This window comes from Schistocerca serialis, chromosome 11 (genome assembly GCF_023864345.2).
Source record: "Schistocerca serialis cubense isolate TAMUIC-IGC-003099 chromosome 11, iqSchSeri2.2, whole genome shotgun sequence".
Taxonomy (NCBI): domain Eukaryota; kingdom Metazoa; phylum Arthropoda; class Insecta; order Orthoptera; family Acrididae; genus Schistocerca; species Schistocerca serialis.
Window position 1 is genome coordinate 181,568,000 of NC_064648.1, and position 20,806 is coordinate 181,588,805.

A 20,806-nucleotide genomic window follows, 5' to 3' on the forward strand; every position below is an offset into this window, starting at 1 on the left:
GGATACTGACCACTGTTGTCCACTGCCGGGGATGCTGTCTTTGTGACATCCGTATGGCCAACAGGATCATGATGGGACACTTTGATCAGTTGCGGCTCCACTCTCTGCTGGAAGCTACCAGTTTGCAGGTGTGGCCCCCATCGCTGCAACCTGCTCCCACCGGCCACTGCCTCAGGCCCATCACCACCTGCTGGGAGGTGCCCCCATCCCATTGGCTGTATCCTCCATGTGCAGCAACATAGGGTTCCAGCTTCCCTGTGCCAGGTGCCGATCCGTCTCAGGCGTCAGGTCTGTTGTCACAGCCTGCTGTTCCGTTTGGACCACCTGTACCGGCCCCGACCTTCATCGCCGGTGGGTCAAGCCCCATTTCCTCCACGCTGGAACCTGCCTGCTGATGATGGCGCAGAGATGGAGATGGCACACCCCTCCCTGGTGCTGTAGTAATTTCTTGACAGTTCACATATTATTGGTGTGCACTGCCAAAAATGTACAGGAAATATCTACAGTATTATAACAAAATATTACACCACACTGTATAAAACAGCACAAAATCAATGTGAAATTGATATTTTAGAACTTCACGTGAAGTATAATGAGAACAGTCCACAGATATAGTCACACCAGATGTTATATATACATCACAACAATTTAGATATCCTTGAAAAAGAAAATCTTCCAAAACAGCTGTCATAATAATCAGTAATTGGTTTACACAGTGATACTGGAACCTTACTTACAATGTCCTTTGAAGACATTTATTTCATTGTAGGCCCAATTCTTCAAGTAAGTTTATTCTTTTTCCTTTGTTGCCAGTTGGAGTATTTGTTTGTCACAAGGTATGTCTGTCACTTGATGTCCACTTTCAGCTACATACAGGGCAAATGTGGATTTTCTTATGTTTTTTAAATGACAAGCATCCATGTGTCTCCAGGAACAAATGTTGCAATTTCTTCCTGTTTGGCCAATGGAGACCAGTGAATAAATAAATTATTGCTGAAACATTTATCCTACTCTCTTTCTCCAACAAACAAGGTTACATAGTGATTGCACAAATCTCTGAAATTACTACAGAAGCAGAAGTTAAGAGCAGACCAAGTGCCATCCAGAATGTTTTTCCTCCACAGCACCTAAATTCCACAGTACCCCAGCTCTGCCTAGTCAATGGGAAAACAGTTTCAGGTAACTCAGATGGGAGAATAGCTTAATATGTAACAGTCTTTTCATTCTGGCATCTGTAAATCAACATGCCACCTTCATGATGAGTAGCAATTTATACTTTTCATACCATTGTTGATATTCCAATCAGAACTTTCCATCGTTTTAAACAAAGACTTCTGTCATGTGTTATCTAACTGCTTGCTTAAGACTAGCCATCTACTTACATCACCATTTTCTAATCAAAGATCACATACAGTGCCAACATTAACCTGCAAATAAATTTGCTTGACAGTCCTACTGCAATTCTTACTTTTACAAGGGTTGACTGAAAAGTAATGCCTCCGCCTTTATAACTCTTCAACTGTTGGCAGCATTGATATGCAGCAGGTACTGGTTTATTCCGTAGCCTCTTCTCTACAGCTCCTGTTGGCGGGAAGCCAGTTGTGTTGTTACAGTGTAAAGTATGGAACCCTGGGCAGACAGTTCGTCAATGTGATTTAAGCAAAGTGCAGTCACTGAATTCTTGACAGCAGAAGGTGTTAACCCAAAGGAGATTCATCAGAAAATAAAAGCAGTTTATGGTGATTGTGTTGATCCCAGTACTGTGCATCGTTGGGCGAGTAAGTTTAAAGATGTTGAGGCAGGAACATCTGACCTGCTTGATAAACAAAGAGTTGGACCATCCTGTGACAGCAACCACCCGAGTTCCCCAAGCAAAATGTTGACAGATTGGTTCAGGACGATCGTCGTATCACTCAGAGAGAAACTGCAAGCACAATCGGCATTTCAAAAGAACGTGTGGGTCACATTATTGCTTTGCTTGCTTATTGGAAGATCTGTGCACAACAGGTGCCCCAGATGCTGATTCCTGAAATGAAAGTGCACAGATCTGAAATTTGCCAGGAACTCCTCTCGTGTTACAAGAATGTAGGTGACGCCTAACGATGCACAGTACTCACATCAACACAACCGCCATAAACTGCTTTCATTCTCTGTTGAATCTCCTTTAGGTGACACCTTCTGCTGACAAGAATTCAATGACTGCACATTGCTTAAATTGCACTGACCGACTGTCAGTGCAGGGTTCCATACTTTACACTGTAACAACACAACTGCTCAATGCTAAAGCTTCCTGCCAACTGGAGCTGTAGAGAAGAGGCTACGGAACAAGCCAGTACCTGCGGCATACCAATGCCGCCAATTGTTGAAGAGTTATGAAGATGGAGGCATTACTTTTCGGTCAACCCTCGTACCACAATCTGCTCATTTTGATTTCTGACATGTCTGCTTAATTAAACCCCACTGCAACTGGTCAAATGGGATAGCATCAATAACACAAGGGAATTTTCTTTCTCAGAATTTACTAAGAGCTCTACAGTGGACATATCAATTTAAAAGAAAATGGTGGTAACCCCTGCACCAAATTACCACATGATGCAGTGAGGTAACCAATATACGCTTTCAGAAACATGACGTATGATCAATATTTTGTTTTCCCTCAAAACATGTTACTCACAGACAATGTTAAATAAACTCTATTTCTTTCAAAATAGTAACCCCCTTGTCACATGTAATCACAAAGAAATATCAGCAGTGAGTGTATATTACACACAAGCATAAACTGCTTAATTCACTACATTAGCATCTGGCATTTGGAAAAATGTATAACCAAATAAAAACATAGTCTGTAAGCTACAAGGTGGCATGCAGATACTATTATCAATTATTAGTGATTACATGCAAATGAAACTAGCACACACTACTAATTATTGCGGTTTGTGCTACTGAAGTGCAGTTTGTGTGTTTTACACCAGGTGATAAACAGCAACTGTATTCTGTTTTTCAGAATAACTATTGTTTACTCATACAAAACATTTACAAGGAACATGGAACAGCTAAACACAAATTAGAGTGTTATATCGATTATAACTGCCATGTTAATCACACACCAGTCCCAAAATACAGCCTGGCTGACACTCGTATAGTCTGCCATACTGGATAAAATCTAGACACACAGATAACACACACTATTAAACAAGGGAAACTCCAGATAGGAATATCAACAACATAGGAAAAGACAGATTGCTACTCACTGTAAGGAAGACATGCCAAGCTGCATATAGGCACAATTAAAAGACACATAAAGCTTTTGGCCTTCATCAACAAAAGAGAGACACATACCATTCACACACACAAGCAAGCGCACCTCCTGCACACACAAACCCCAACTCCATCATCTCGGGCCTGAGATGTGGTCATGTGTGTGAGATGTGGTCATGTGTGCATGAGATGTGCCTGCTTGTGTCTGTGAATTGTGTGTGTCTCTCTTTTGCTGATGAAGGCCAAACGCTTTACATGTCTTTTAATTGTGCCTGTCTGCAACTTGATGTGTCTTCTTTGTGGTTAATAATACACTCTACTTTTGTAACAAATATAACAGCAAAGCTTTTCTGTGCTTCAGAATAGCACTCACAGCTGCAGAAAATTGGGGAATACTCCTCCATTGTTCGTAAAAGGACTTCAGTTTTAATTTATGATGTCATCAAAATGGTGGACAAAAGCAGCTCACCTAAATCCAATACAGCAATTATATCTATGTCTCTCTCTCTCTCTCTCTCTCTCTCTCTCTCTCTCTCTCACACACACACACACACAGTAACCGCACAACATACAGATGTTCAAAATAGGGAAATACGGAAGCGTCCGATCCCGCCCGACTGCTTTGACCCATGACGTCACAAATATGGCGGAAACAAAAACAAACACACACACTTTCCACAATAAGCCTAATGACACTAAACGGACAAGCGCGGGAAATGGGGTGTTTTGGGTGGGGGGCAAACTAAATATAAACAAATTTAGACGCCTTGCGTAGCTACATTGTGTAAGTGAAGACAGCCATGCATGAATACCCACCCACCTCCCCTGCAACCCATAGAAGATAAAGATGCTTCAGTAGCTGATTAGTGTTTTTTGTCTTTTTTAAAAATAAAATCTCACGGGATAAAACGAACAGATCAGAAAGATAAATATAATAAACTAAAATAGAAATTGGAGGAAACAGATAATTAAAATAAGTAATAAGTGTTTTTAAATTTTAAAAAAATCTCACGAGATAGAACGAACAGATCAGAAAATTAAAGAAAATAAGATAAAACAGAACTGGAGACAGCCACACTCAAACCAAACTCCGCGCCGTCATGACGTCACACACGACAACACCCTTACGTCACGGGTCAAAGCCGACGCGTGGGATTGGACGCTTCTGTCGACCCCAAAATAGTTTATAAACCAATAAGTACTAACATGACATCCATGTAAAGTGCAGCAGTTTGGTTGAGGACACACTGCTCATATAATACAACCCAAAAACGCTAAAAACTTGATATTGTTATACCTAGATTTAACTTAGCTAAACTGAAATCTACTGTAGACCCAAGCACAAAAAAAAGGTATAAATGAAAACATATAAAACACTAATTCTGAAACAAAATTGGTATTACGGGGGATGTACCGAAAGTGTGGTTCCCAATGAGCTACAGCCATAAGGGAAGGTGCTAGGCAAAATCCGACAATAGTGCCGTGCACAGTGGTTCCCCACTCTCGGGCCCATCTGTCCGCAATTCACTATGTCGCAGTGTTGGCTTGGCAGCCGTCAGAGATGGACCAAGTGCGAGGTTCAAGCAGTAATCCAGTTTCTCCACACAAGGAAGTTACCGCCCATGGAGAATCATCAGCAACTGACATGGTGAAGAGTGCATGTTTGCCCAAAAATGGTGCAGGGCTTTCGCAGAGGGTCGCACGGAAGTTCACGATGAAGAATGGAGTGGAAGACCACCGTTTTCAGATGTGATCGTCCAGAAGATCAACAGTGAGCTGCTCAGAAATCAGAGGGTCACTGTCCGTGAACTTGTTGAATGCATTCCTAAAGCTTCCCACAGCACAAATGAAAGAACTTTGACAGAAACGTTGGGTTATTGCAAGGCGTGTGTTTGCTGGGTCCCCCAGATGCTGACTGATGGACACACGGAGCAACGCCTTGACTGTGCTCGGAAGTTTCTTCAACAATGTGTGGGTGGAGGCAACAAGGAGAAGTTATTGGACTCTATTGTCATGCAAGATGAAACGTGGGTGTTTCATTATTACCCCGAACAAAACAACAATCTTGTCAGTGGTGTCACTCTGGTCACCGCCACCAAAGCAATTCAAACAAATACAGTCAGTAGGAGAGAATGATTGGAAAAGAGCACAGGTAGTCCCAGTCTTCAAGAAGGGTCGTCAAGCAGATGCACAAAACTATAGACCTATATCTCTGACGTCAATCTGTTGAAGAATTTTAGAACATATTTTTTGCTCGCATATCATGTCATTTCTGTCAACCCCCATACAAAACCACACAAAACGATGAAAAAAACCGACATCACAAAACTCCCCAAATACCACTAAACTCAATATCATCTGGAATCGACCAAGATAGCCAAATTCTAATCCATATTGCCTACAGAAGGGCACAGAGACAAACACAAAAATGATGATAAAAAAGACAGGTTAAAAAACAATTAGCAAACTTGACACCTTAATTTTTCAAACCACTTGTCCCTGCAAATCAGTCTTCCTACGCTGTCTTCCTTACGCCACCACAAAAACTCCTTTGCTGGTGCAGCCAGCCAAAACATTCATCATTTTCCTACATTTCAGCATTTATGACTATTAACATAAGCGGTCAATGCACCACACTTTTGAAGAAAAGATATGGTACATGGGACATCTAACATTTCAGACTACTTGAAATGGAAGATCGAATAAAAACAATATGAATTAGGACTCTGATACTTAAGTATTCTCTTAAATGTGTGTGTCTGCCTCTCAGCACCCCCTCCCCAGGCAGAGTAGCAATCTATCATATCACATTAGAATCTGTGGCAATTACCCTACATACCAAAGACATAGAAGAAATCTCTCGATACAACTTAGAAATTATTTAAGACTCCTTCCTGCTGTAATTTAACACAAGAGAGTGCTATCTCAAACAAAGTGTACTTCAAAACAATCAATTCTGCACACCTCTCCCCCCCCCCCCCTCCCCTTCAGCCCATCTCAGCTCAGCTTTTTACTCATAGGCCAGCATAATTTGAACTGAGTTACCTAAGACAGCATGTTGCAGTAACTTATAGGAAGCTACTCGGGTCAAACAGAAGTGTCCTATTCCATCTGTCCGGTTTGAACTGTGACATAATAGTGGTGTCGTGTGGGATTAACTAGGCTCAGTTTTTGAGTTGGTTGTGTTTGCATGTCGTGTTGTTGTACTTGATGGTGCACCCTATTGTGGACATGGGCGTGCTGAGTTTAACATCTGGTATCAGATTCATTTGAGTTTTGGTTGTAATCATGCTACCACAATTTTGAGCTTAGGTAGTTGGTGTGATAATGTGGGTTATGGAAGCATTTTCAGTGAGTTATTAAGAATTTTTTTTGTGCGAGTGTTTGATGTTTTTGTTAGGTCTGATTAGTCTGGTGTTTGTTATGTGGGAAGAAGTGTAATTTTTGTGATTGCCCCCCCCCCCCCCCCGCCCTTTTTTAAGGCATGGATATGACAGTGAAGCTCACAAGAGTATCATTACAGTCGGAGATGGAGATGAGATGATATGATGTCTGTCATATAGCTTCTGCAGATGTTTGGTCTTCCTGTTGAATATGTTAGATGTCACGTTTGTGGCAACAACATAACATAGACGAGAGCTCTGGAGGTTTGGGCCAGTGACAAGTACATGTGGTTTCCTCAGTGCATATGCGTGCATGCATCTAGGTGGTATTGTGGGAGGGAAACTTTTGTTGGTAAGTAATTTTTGCTTTGGTTTTTTTCCTACAGTAACAGTGATGTTTTGGTCAGTTGTGTTTTAAAAGGTGTAGTGAATATGCGGTATTTGGGTTTTCAAGTTGTTGGGGTTTTGGTTCTGGTTTTTGGAGTTGTAGGTGGTTTTTTGGTACGGTAGCTATGATTGAGCTATACAGGTCAAGGGAAGTGTCCGATTCCTATAGTTTTGTTGGTGTAGCTGAATGCTGTAAATGAAATTTTTTTAATATTTTGTTTTGGGATGTAGCGGTGGTCTTTTATTGTTGTATATTTAGCTCATTCCCGCCCTAAACACTCCATTTTCCGTGGTTGTTCCATTAGTTTCACTTTATTTTTGGAGTGAGACATTACTGTATCATTTGTATTTTTGTTCGTGTTTGTTGGCGTGTGTATGTAGAGCTGTTACTGTCGTCATTTTGTATACGCTAGAAGTGGCCGTTTCAGCAATACTGCTGACGTCATGCGTCAAAGCATGTGGGTAGAATCAGTCGCTTTGGTAATGCCGGAAACTGTATAGAGGAGAAACTCATGAAAATTGCTTACCGCGGAGCTAGGTTCCAATTGCATCACTTCTTTTTTCACCCAACCAATTGCTTCATGTTCCATAGCTGCTGCAATTCTAGTTTCCTGGAAACAAACCAATTACTTTAAACTACCTGAATCTAATTTCTTGTACTACTGTGAGAAGCAAATTAGTATTTTATGCCTATCTTTGCCGAAAGCACAATAAAAAAATAGACAGGGCTGGAAAAACCTTCATAACATAACACTTATTTGAAATAATTATTTTCTATAATGGGAATAGTCTATACGTTCTGAACACTATAAAATACTTCTTTAATTATATATGCACACAATTCAGAGTTAATTACCTGCATCTTCATATAAAGATCTAACACACACACACACACACACACACACACACACACACACACACACACACACACACACACACACACACACACCTGTTGTATGGATGGACACTAATTTTGAACAAAAAAAATACTGCATTAAAGATGTAATCTTCATATAAAGATCTAACACACACACACACACACACACACACACACACACACACACACACACCTGTTGTATGGATGGACACTAATTTTGAAAAAAAAAAAAAAAAAAAAAAAAATATACTGCATTAAAGATGTAATTTCTTAGTACTCACAATTTGGGCAGACACGCGAAATGCACTGGGCCTATCTATCGTGGCGTTTACTGAAATTGTTTAACAAGTTAGTGCCATGACTCAATTATGTAGCGGTAAAGCAATGATTGAGTTATATATTCGAAAAAGCAACAGCAGTTTGGAGTAATATAGGCCTTGTCGTCCTCTAAAAACACTTATGTCATGCACAGAGTATATATATTTGCTCGGTTGAATAGAAGATTTTGACTTTACATATTATCTCCAATATAAAAATGAGTACAAACCTGTTTGTTCTTCACATGACACAACACAGTACAACAGCCATATGCAGTATTATAACCGCTACTTCAGTTAAGAACTCATTATTTAAATCATTATTGCACCAGTTAATTGCACCACAATACGCGTAATTTGTGATGGTTAAAGAAAACGGAGGCCTATCTAAAATACTTAGATGCATAGTGAAACTAGAATTGTTTGTACTGGTAAATATAACAATCACATATCAGCTAGCTGTCCTATACATCGAAACTGTCAACACTAATTCAACCACCATAATTGACGATTACGATTACTTTGGAGCGCGTTGAGCCAAGATCAAAACAGTATATTTTCGACGTTACGTTGACCAAAAATGCACGATGTTGATAAAATCCCTTTACGAATAATCACGAACTATTTCTCGGGTTTACAACGTTGAGATAAGTGTATATGTGACTATCAGCGTCAGCTTGTAATTTTATTTTTTATTATTATTACGACACATGTATTTCTGCAAAATTCAAGATCGCGTCAATGTACACATAAACATTCCCACCATGACAGGACGTCTGCTTTCTCTGGCTGATTGTCTCTTGTTCATCATGGAACTTAGAACTTCACTTCACTTAACCATCGACACTTGTCACGAAGTAAAAAACAAGCAAGCAATAAAATAAAGATCAAGAATACACTAAAGCATGTCATATCACGAGTAAGTGCGACAATAATATGTTAACTTTACATGCTATTAGAAGACAAAACTGACAACAGATAAATCACTATGTGGAATAAAGAACTTTTAATGACATGCTATGTAACCATATTTTCGCTGTACAGTATACTTTATGTGAGACGAGACAAGAGATCGGCGTTCTATGTACCATGATCAACAGCGGCCAATCACATGGCCGTAGGCCGTATCCAAATATTTACGTGGCAGTTTTGAAGTGTGTGGAACTGCTTCATGACATACCAAATGATCACAAATAAAAAGACAAACTTACACCAGTGGAGGAAATACACATACTACGGAACTCCTACGGTGCGACGAGGCACCTCAAATGGTGTTTATAAAGCAGTTTAGTCAACAGTAATCATTTCTCGTTATATATTTCAGTAAACTTAAAGACGAGAACACACAGTTTCAAAGTTATTTCCTACACGTAATCGAATCATAAGCACAGCTGCAAAATACTAACGCGAATTCTTTACAGACGAATGGAAAAACTGGTAGAAGCCGACCTCGGGGAAGATCAGTTTGGATTCCGTAGAAATGTTGGAACACGTGAGGCAATACCGACCCTACGACTTTCTTAGAAGATAGATTAAGGAAAGGCAAACCTACGTTTCTAGCATTTGTAGACTTAGAGAAAGCTTTTGACAATCTTGACTGGAATACTCTCTTTCAAATTCTGAAGGTGGCAGGGGTAAAATACAGGGAGCGAAAGGCTATTTACAATTTGTACAGAAACCAGATAGCAGTTATAAGAGTCGAGGGACATGAAAGGGAAGCAGTGGTTGGGAAGGGAGTGAGACAGGGTTGTAGCCTCTCCCCCATGTTATTCAATTTGTATATTGGGCAAGCAGTTAAAGAAACAAAAGAAAAATTCGGAATACGTATTAAAATCCACGGAGAAGAAATAAAAACTTTGAGGTTCGCCGATGACATTGTAATTCTGACAGAGACAAGCAAAGGACCTGGAAGAGCAGTTGAACGGAATGTACAGTGTCTTGAAAGGAGGGTATAAGATTAACATCAACAAAAGCAAAACGAGGATAATGGAATGTAGTCGAATTAAATCGGGTGAGCTGTGGGTATTAGATTAGGAAATGAGACACTTAAAGTAGTAAAGGAGTTTTGCTATTTGGGGAGCAAAACAGCTGATGATGGTCGAAGTAGAGAGGATATAAAAAGTAGACGCAGTGGCAAGGAATGCGTTTCTGAAGAAGAGAAATTTGTTGACATCGAGAATAGATTTAAGTGTCAGGAAGTCGTTTCTGAAAGTATTTGTATGGAGTGTAGCCATGTATGGAAGTGAAACATGGACAATAAATAGTTTGGACAATAAGAGAATAGAAGCTTTGGAAATGTAGTGCTACAGAAGAATGCTGAGGATTAGATTGGTAGATCACATAACTAATGAGGAGGTATTGAATAGAATTGGGGAGAGGAGGAGTTTGTGGCACAACTTGACTGGAAGTAGGGATCGGTTGGCAGAGGCATGTTCTGAGGCATCAAGGGATTACTAATTTAGTATTGGAGAGCAGCATGGAGGGTAAAAATCGTAGAGGGAGACCAAGAGATGAATACACTAAGCAGATGCAGAAGGATATAGGTTGCAGTAGGTACTGGGAGATGAAGAAGCTTGCACAGGATAGAGTAGAATGGAGAGCTGCATCAAACCAGTCTCAGGACTGAAGACCAGAACAACAATCGAAAACAGAGGAATGCGCTGGATAGTGTAGCCATATCAACTCCAGGTAACTCTATTATCGAGTTCATTAACCACTATAACTAACCCCAAAAAGTAGGAAACTAGTAATTTTACCACAGGTTTTTCTGTTGGCTTAATAGGAATCTCGTTTTGTGCATTTCCTTCAATTCTTATAAGGAATTAGTAATGATATAGCTCAACAAATCCTCAACAAATCAAATGATAACCATCAGGCTTAGTTTAAAGTTATTTGCCCGCTGTTCTGTAATACATTGTATGTCAGCAATAATGCAACCCCACTGTGCATGCTGTTCTTGCAGAAGGGATGAGTCAGTTGATGTGCATAAGTAGATAGAAATCAGCCTGAATGCAGTAAAGTATTTGGCAGCTGCTGTGATTAATGTGTTGGAAGAGGTCCCAAGAGTCATGTACCTGTGGTACCAGTGACAAAGGTACTATCGTTTCCTACAGAGCCTATCTCCTCTGGCGAAAGTATGGGATCTGTCATCATTCATCCACTTCACTGCAAGTAGTGTTTCAATGGTAGACCTAGGCATCCTTTACAGAGTGGATGGGAACCAAGGAGGACTCAGGTTATACCGATCCCCCTCACCAACAAGTTTGAGGTGCTGTTTTTCACTGAAACTGAAGCTGAGCCAGTGGGGTGCCCTTGCCCTTCACCTGTTTCAGGGAATCCTGTTTTGTCTGGTGTCAAGGACGCAAGAATAGGGGGCTATTAATCATCGGCGGCTCAAACATAGAGTGACCGATCTTGGGGAAATGGCAGGGAGAGACTGGAGAAGACACCAAGTGCACTCAGTGTGTATGACTGGAGGCCTTGTTCAACGTGCTAAATAGGCTATTCCAGCAGGTATTGATGACACAGGATGCAAACAATTGCAGATTGATTGATTTATTGAACCATTTTCATCTACAGCTGCACAATGTGCAAAAGATATTTGGATTTGTATGTCAATATTAACAATTTTGCTTATAATATACCTTTATACATAATACATCTAAAAACAAAGATGATGTGACTTACCAAATGAAAGTGCTGGCAGGTCGACAGACACACAAACAAACACAAAGATACACACAAAATTCTAGCTTTCGCAAGCAATGGTTGCTTCATCAGGAAAGAGGGAAGGAGAGGGAAAGATGAAAGGATGTGGGTTTTAAGGGAGAGGGTAAGGAGTCATTCCAATCCCGGGAGCGGAAAGACTTACCTTAGGGGGAAAAAAGGACGGGTATACACTCGCACACACACCCATATCCAACCACACATACACAGACATATATATATGTATCTATAATAGAGGGAAACATTCCACGCAGGAAAAATATATCCAAAAACAAAGATGATGTGACTTACCATACGAAAGCGCTGGCAGGTCGATAGACACACAAACAAACACAAACATACACACAAAATTCTAGCTTTCGCAACCAACGGCCGCTTCAACAGGAAAGAGGGAAGGAGAGGGTGTCTGTGTATGTGTGGCCGGATACGGGCGTGCGTGCGAGTGCACACCTGTCCCTCCTTCCCCCCCGCATCCGGCCACACATACACAGACACCCTCTCCTTCCCTCTTTCCTGTTGAAGCGGCCGTTGGTTGCGAAAGCTAGAATTTTGTGTGTATGTTTGTGTTTGTTTGTGTGTCTATCGACCTGCCAGCGCTTTCGTATGGTAAGTCACATCATCTTTGTTTTTGGATATATTTTTCCTGCGTGGAATGTTTCCCTCTATTTTTTATATTTATATATATATATATATATATATATGTGTGTGTGTATGTGTGTGTGTGTGTGTGTGTGTGTGTGTGTGTGCGAGTGTATACCCGTCCTTTTTTCCCCCTAAGGTAAGTCTTTCCGCTCCCGGGATTGGAATGACTCCTTACCCTCTCCCTTAAAACCCACATCCTTTCATCTTTCCCTCTCCTTCCCTCTTTCCTGATGAAGCAACGATTGGTTGCGAAAGCTAGAATTTTGTGTGTATGTTTGTGTTTGTTTGTGTGTCTGTCGACCTGCCAGCACTTTCATTTGGTAAGTCACATCATCTTTGTTTTTAGCTATATTTTTCCTACGTGGAATGTTTCCCTCTATTATAACCATATCATTAATTTGTACATAATAACATACATTAATATTATCAATTAATGATGAATACTTAAATAAATGTTGTTATGCCATATACAGAGAGATAAAATACAAATGTTCTTCTGGATGAGACTACATTGGGTTAACACAGAAAAAATTTAGTTCTGTAGGTATTCATTTACTGTGTAAAAGCAGTGATCAACCAAGTAGGACTTCAATTTAGATTTGAAGTGACCGATGTTTTGTATGTGTTTAATGGTATCTGGTAAGGCATTTTATAGTTTGATACTAGGATGGATAAGCCCGTTTTGAAATAACTTTTTGTTGGCGCTTTGAACATGTACATCCCAGTTTTGTCTTGTATCATAGCTGTGTATTGTGTGATTTTGAGTGATGAGTGGTCTTTTTGAATGTAAGTTTTGCTTTAAATACATTATATTTTCAAGTATATATATGCAACGAAGTAGCACGATCATCCTTTTTTGAAACAATGGTCTACATGATTTGCAATTATCTACCCCTTCCATTATTATTAATTTTTTTTTTAAATTTTGAATGTTTTGATGGCATCTCCAGAATTTGCCCAGAACATAATCCCATACCAGAGGTGAGAGTGGATAACTGCATAAGATACACACTGAAGGGTATTGTAGCTGGTGCAATTTTTTAATGTATGTAACACAAAACAATAAGTACTTAATTTTTTGTTCATTCGCTCAACATGTGCTTTCCATTTCAAGTTGCCTTGCAGATGATTACAGGCTGCTTTGGCAATTGTCTGTCCATATAGCTCTAGGTTGGGTGATATCAAATTTTTTGTTTGTGCTGTGTGTATATCCATAGCTACAGTTTTTTCAGTGTTTATTATTAAGTCACTGTCATCAAAGTAACATGTTAGCCTGTCAGTGGCTTCTTTTACATTTTTTACAAGAGTTTCTTCAGAGTTTCCTGTAATTAGAACACTTGTATCATCAGCAAATTGAAATATTTTACTGCCATCATTGCTTATGTTTAGATCATTTACACAGAGTAAGAACAGAACGGGACCCATTACTGATCCTTGTGGCAGTCCATATTTAACAGTCAGTAACTTGCAATTATATTTCCTAATGCCATTTCCACATATTGTTCCTTGTTCTTAACATAAGAGCTGAGCCAGTTGTTAGCTGTTCCCCTAATGCCAAAATTTTCTAGCTTGTGTAGCAATTTGTCATGATTTATGGTGTCCAATGCCTTTGAAATATCTAAAAATATGCCCATGGTATGTTTTTTGTTGTCTAATGCTATCAGTACCTCTAATAGAAAGGAGTGAACTGCTGATTCGGTCAAACGGTTTGCTCTAAATCCATGTTGAGATTCTGACGGAATGCTACTATCCTCTAAGAATTCTGTTAGCCTCTTATTGAAAAGCCTTTCTAATATTTTTGAGAAAACAGACAGAAGTGCCAGTGGTCTGTAGTTGGAAATATCATCTTTGTTTCCTTTCTTGTATAATGGCTTTACTTTTGCTATTTTCAAACATGAAGGAAAAGTTCCTGTAGCAAAAGATAGGTTACATAGGTGGGTTAAGGGCTCAGTAATCAAGTCCCGACACTTCTTTATAATGAAATCAGGTATATCATCTACACCTGCAGAGTGTTTCATTTTGAGACTTTTTATTGCAACCTGTACTTCTTCTACATTTGTTGGGTACAGAAACATTGATCTGCTTGAGACTTTTTTCCCTGTTTCTGTATGCTGTTTTCTATTAGAGGTCTGTTGTAGTAGTTTCTCTGTTACATTTATAAAATAGTTATTAAATGTATTAGCTACTTCCTGTCGGTTATTAATGTTTTACAAGCCAGCCTTTAATACTATATTATTAACTCAGATTGTGGACACATTGGAACAAATGATTCCTGTCATCTGGGCCTCAAGGTTGTACTTGAATGACTGGCAGAAAACACTGAGCCAACCACCCTTGTGTAGAGAGTTTCAGTGAAGCTCACAATTTGCAGCATTATCACAGAACTGATTGTGGCCCTTTGGTTCTGAGTCGAGGGGAAGGACTGAACCAGAGACTTCATAGGTTCTGTGACAAGCTAGGCTGTGACTTCCTGGAGTTGCGCCATAGGGTTGCCAAATTTAAGGTTCTCCTAAATGGGTCAGGTGGGCTATCCAGGTGTCTGACTGTGTGTGGGGTCCACACAAGGGTTTTTTAGGTTAGCCTACTATTCATCCAATCCAAATAACAATAGTTGCAGGAAGCCCAGGAGTATCAGTGTAAGATTGAAAGAAGGCCTCGCACAGGTGAGAGTATTAAAATCCTAGTGGTCAACTGCCGATGCAACAAAGTGCCAGAGCTAGAACAGAACTGCTCCTGAAAAGTAGTGACACTCACATAATACTAGGTAGAGAAAGGTGGTTGAAGCCTAAAATTGACAGCAGTGAGATTTTTGGGGAAAATGTAATTGTATATCAAAAGAATAGGCTAATCAGAAATAGAGGTGGTGTATTTGTTGCAGTAGACAAGAAACTCATATCCACCAAGATAGAAACTAAAGCTGTATGTGAGACTGTTTGGATGAGACTCGTATCAGGGGTGGACATAAAATTGTATCCGTATCCTTCTATTGCCCACCACACTCATCTCATGATTTAACCAAAAACTTTAGAGAAAACCTTAGGTTGCTTGTATGTTACTTCACCTGTCACACTATAATCATCGGTAGAGACTTTAATCATCCTACAATCAATTGGGAAATACTCTTCTTGGGTTTTCCAACAGATCATATTGTGTAAATTCCACAATACAGAGTGTACGTAAAGTACACCCTGTATTTAGTCTGTATAGCTGTTTGACATCTTCAGGTGCTGGGTAGATGCTGTAGTCACTGCCACTAGGCACAACTGATGATAATCTTCAAGAATAGAAAGAATCTTCAAGAGGCATGATAGCAAGTGTGTTTTTAGTCAAAGATGGACTTGGCCTTAGGAAATGTGCTGTGTATAAGACCCAATGACAGTGTGGAAAATCTTATATTGGACAGACATGCCAAACCATACAAGAATATTGTGTTGAACACAATCATCAGACACGTCTAGACCAAGCTAATAGATCAGCTGTTGCAGAACATTGCGTTGACATGGGGCATCACATTTTGCGAGAAGACCGAAGTTTTATCGTCAGGGTCATCTTTCTGAGACTGTGTTTTTAAGGAGGCTACATATATTCATACAGTGGGCAATCTCATCACTGGGATTCAATTTTCAAACTGAATCCAGCACTGGCTGCCATTAAATAAGGAAAGGAGAAGCAAGAACTTCTGATTCATGGCTTGATGTGGCATAGTGCTGAGATTTAATTCAGCTCCCAACCACAGGAACATATGGCAGCACACCCACTGCCCAAAGTATGTGCAGAAGGCCTTTCTGTGGCTTCCATCAAGGGACACTATGGGTGCTGCTTTCCTACAACTATGAGCTTTTTCGTGTCTGCTTATTGCCTGTTCCTGGCCTGATAAATTTTGATGCCACCATGTAATTATCATTGGTCATGCCTTGTAGCAGTGACAACAGAAGTTACCCAGCACCTGGAGATGTCAAACAGTTATATTGATGAAGTATTGTGCGATTTTCATAACACGATCCAGTGGCAAACCAGAGAAGAGTATTTGCAATAGATTTATTGGGAAAGCCTGAAAATTCAATCAACTGGGAGAATTACAGTTTTATTAGTGGAGGATGTGATAAGAGATCCTGTGAAATATTACTAAATGGCTTCTCTGAAAACTACCTAGAACAGACAGGAATCCCACTCATGATGGACGTATATTGAATCTAATGGCAACAAAGAGAAATGATCTCTTTGAGGACGTCCACATTGAAACTGATATCAGTAGCCATGACACACTTGTAGCAACAGTGATTATCAAAGTACAAAGGACAACTAAAACAAGCAGAAATATATGTTCAGTACATTAGATTTAAAAAATTGGTAGCGTCATATCTCAGTGTGGAAACAAATTTTCGGCACAGGGCAGGGGCATGTAGAACCGTGGCTCAAGTTTAAAAGAATAGTTGACCATGCCCTAGATAGATACATGTCCAATAGAACAGTTCATAATAGGAGGGATCTTCGATGGTATACAGTCACTGTAAAGAAACATCTTAAAAAAAACAGGGACCACTACATAATAGTGTGGTGTCACTGCCAGACACCACACTTGCTAGGTGGTAGCCTTTAAATCGGCCGTGGTCCGTTAGTATACGTCGGACCCGCATGTCACCACTATCAGTGATTGCAGACGCGCCGCCACATGGCAGGTCTAGAGACACTTCCTAGCACTCACCCCAGTTGTACAGCCGACTTTGCTAGCGATGGTTCACTGACAAATTACGCTCTCATTTGCCGAGACGATAGTTAGCATAGCCTTCAGCTACGTCATTTGCTACGACGTCAAGAGCGATGTTCATCAATTATGGATTAAAGTATTCCAGAAGATACGTACCTTTTTTACTAGTCTCATTTCCGTGTCCTGTTCCAGACCTCACGCCAGTCTGCATGAGCTTAAACGCGTGCCTTTTGGCTTCCTCCTAGTGGGTTGGCTGTCTTGCCAATCCACAACAATAGGTTTAAAATAAAACATAGGGCTATAGACAGAGAGATGCTCAATGAAACCTATATAGATGTCAAGAAAGCAATGCATGAAACCTTCAATGGCAACCACAGCAGGTTATTGTCCAATTCTCTCTCACAAAACCCAAATAATTCTGGTTGTATGTTATGGCTGTTAGTGGCAATGAAGTTGGTGACCAATCCCTAGCGAATGCGAGAGGAACTGAAATTGAGGGTAGCAAAGTAAAAGCTGAAATGCTTCATTCCATTTTCAAATATTCCTTTACAAAGGACGTTCCAGAAGAATTGCTGTAGTTGAATTCTTGTACCACTGAAAAGATGAGTGAAATCTGTATTAGTTCCAGTGGTGGTGAGAAACAGCTGAAATCGTAAAAATTCAACAAAGCTCCAGTGCCCAATGGAAAGCCTGCACTGAATTTGCGGCAGATTTAGCCTATAATCTATAGTAGATCTATTGAACAAAAAAACCGTGCCCAATAGTTGAAAGAAAACACAGGTCACACCCATCTACAAGAATGGAAGTGGAAGCGATCCACAAAACTGCTAAGCAATATCCTGGACATTTATTTGTTATAGAATCTTAGAACATATTCTGAGCTCAAACTTAATGAGATATCCTGAAAAAAATGACCTCCTCCATGACGAGCAGCACAGATTCCGAAAACACGGATCATGCGAAACCCAACTCTTACTTTCCGTGCATGACATAATGAAAGCTTCAGACCTAGGCAATTAGGTAGATGCAGTATTTCTTGATTTCCGAAAAGCATTGATCTGAGAAACCACAGCTACAATTATTGTCAAAAGTGTGATTGTATGGGAGTATGAAGTGAAATTTGTGACTGGATTGAGGACTTTTTGGTAGGTAAGACACAGCATAAGTAACTTCAGGTGTGCCCCAAGGAAGTGTGTTGGGACCCTTGCTGTTCATGATGTACTTTAATGACCTTGCAGATGTAGTCATAGTAACATGAGGCTTTTTGCAGATGATGCAGCTATCTATAATGAAGTACTATCAGAAAGAAGCTGCATAAATATGCAGTCACATCTTGATAAGATTTCAATGTAGTCCAGAGATTGGCAGCTTTCTCTAAATGTTCAGAGATGTAAAACTTTGCAACTTCAAAAATGAAAAAATGTAGTATTCGATGACTATAATATCAATGAGTCACTGTCAGAATCAGCCAGCTCATACAAATACTTGGATGTAACACTTTGTAAGGATATGAAATGGAATGATCACATAGACTCAATCATGAGTAAAGAGGGTGGTAGACTTTGGTTTATTGGTAGAATACTAGGGAAGTGCAATCAGTCTACAAAGGAGATTGCTTACAAATTGTTCATGCAACCAGTTCAGGAATACTGCTCAAGTGTGTGGAACCCACACCAAATAAGAGTAACAGGATATATTAAATGTAAACAGAGAAGGGCAGCATGAATGATCACAGGTGTGTTTGATCCATGGAAAGTGTCACAGAGATGCTGAAGAAACTCTTGAAGAGAGATGTAAACTATTCTGAGAAAGTCCATTAACAAAGTTTCAAGAATTGGCTTTAAATGATGACTGTAGGAGTATACTACATTCCTTATGTATCGCTCACAGAGGGATCATGAGGATAAGATTAGAATAATTACAGCATGCACAGAGGTATTCAAACAGCCATTCTTCTGTACATCGTATGTGAATGGAACCGGAAGGAACCCTGAAAACTGGTTGGTTGTTTGGGGAAGGAGACCAGACAGCGTGGTCATCGGTCTCATCGGTTTAGGGAAGGAAGTTGGCCGTGCCCTTTCAGAGGAACCATCCCAACATTTGCCTGGCCTGAGAACTGGTACAAAGGGACATACCCTCTGCCATGCACCTCACAGTGGTGTGCAGAGTAAAGATGTAGATGTAGATCAGCTTTGGCAGCTTTGGTAGGAAGGACTCAGCATGTTATCTTGGGCAGGGAACAGTTTCGTGCGATTGCTGATCACTACAAACACAGTGAGGCTGGTCATGCATTTACGTATTTCAGATATTTATTTTGAGTGGTTACTGAAACTAAGCATGGAAGAGCTTCTTGTTAGGTTGTCAGTACTAGTTAAGGACTTAATGAGCATTAATTACTTTAATATGCAGCAATTTTCCTCTTATCATGGTCTGCAAGGATAAGAAAGGTTAGTGCTGTAGTCACTATTCTGAGTAAATATGTACAGTCATGGTTGCCCATTGTAATGTAACGGACTACTGAAACTACTGATGCCACTGGCTGGCGAGGTGTGCAGTGCCGACAATCAACTTGAAGGAGCAAGTGAACTTTAAATACGTAAATATGAACATATTATTATTTTGTTACAAAACTATTAATATGAGGACAATCATGAGGTATATTGCTACAGAAATATATTATAAACACTTTTCATTTTTTTGTACTATGTTTTTCTTATATGTATACGTGCGATGTGTAAAATATTGATATACAACCAAGGTTGGCAATGCTGCACAGTTTGTAAGCTCTGTGAGGAGGAACCGGTGGTAGGCGGGTGTAGACAATGGGCAGTTGGTGTTGAGACGTCTTGTAATACGCTTGCTTTGAGAACGTCAAGGATAGAGGGAATGAAATGATGTATTGAAAAGCTGTTACATTGAAAATTATTGAATATCATCATGGTCAGCATTTATAAAATAAAAGTTGGAAGTTTAAATATGTGTGAGTTCTTACGCAGCAGAATACACACCATGGACCTCAAATTGATGTAACAAACAGCGGATGGCGAGATTCATCACTGGACCACGAGCGTGCAACAACGGCCAATAAAGGTAAGAAACTAATATTACTCTAAATTCAAATTGCGATGATACATTTCTTTCTCCATGTCTTCAACCCTGTATGTACTCTGTTGTTAGAGTGAACAGTGTGACAGGGACTTGTGGTCGACTAGGCACACCAGGGAGACCACACAGGTTTAAAATGATAATTTGTAGCTTAATATACTACTACTGATAATAATTAATATTTGCCCTCGGAGAAAGAGGTGCATTACACCATTCACTGTATAGGTTTGACTTTCATACAGAAGTATGTAAGAAAACCCAGTACCACAAGAGAGCACTATATCATCCCAAAATTCCTTTTAGAGCTCTTCCTTTAAGAATTAAAAGGATACCAAAGTTGGGCAGTTTTAAAAATGAGCTTAAAAAACGGTAATAAAATTAAGATTTTTACAGTGTAAGTGAT

At 39.9% G+C, this 20,806-nt stretch overlaps 1 protein-coding gene across 9 annotated transcripts in view; it reads right to left on the reverse strand.

Moving 5' to 3' along the window:
• LOC126427362 (zinc finger protein 708-like) overlaps positions 1 to 8,990 on the reverse strand; it is an 86,835-nt gene extending 77,845 nt beyond the window's left edge. For 7 of the 9 annotated variants that reach the window (XM_050089710.1, XM_050089703.1, XM_050089711.1 and 4 more), the window contains exons 1-2: positions 8,453 to 8,990; positions 7,556 to 7,639 (exon numbers count right to left, since the gene is read on the reverse strand). Coding sequence is in view for 1 of the 9 variants with exons in the window: in XM_050089711.1 (XP_049945668.1) it covers positions 7,556 to 7,618 (63 nt within the window). In the remaining 8 variants the exon portion in view is untranslated. Of the gene's footprint in view, positions 1 to 737; positions 954 to 7,555; positions 7,640 to 8,186; positions 8,237 to 8,452 lie in introns of all 9 variants that reach the window. The other 2 variants (XM_050089708.1, XM_050089706.1) reach the window with 2 other exon arrangements.
• Between the last annotated feature and the right edge of the window lie 11,816 nt (positions 8,991 to 20,806).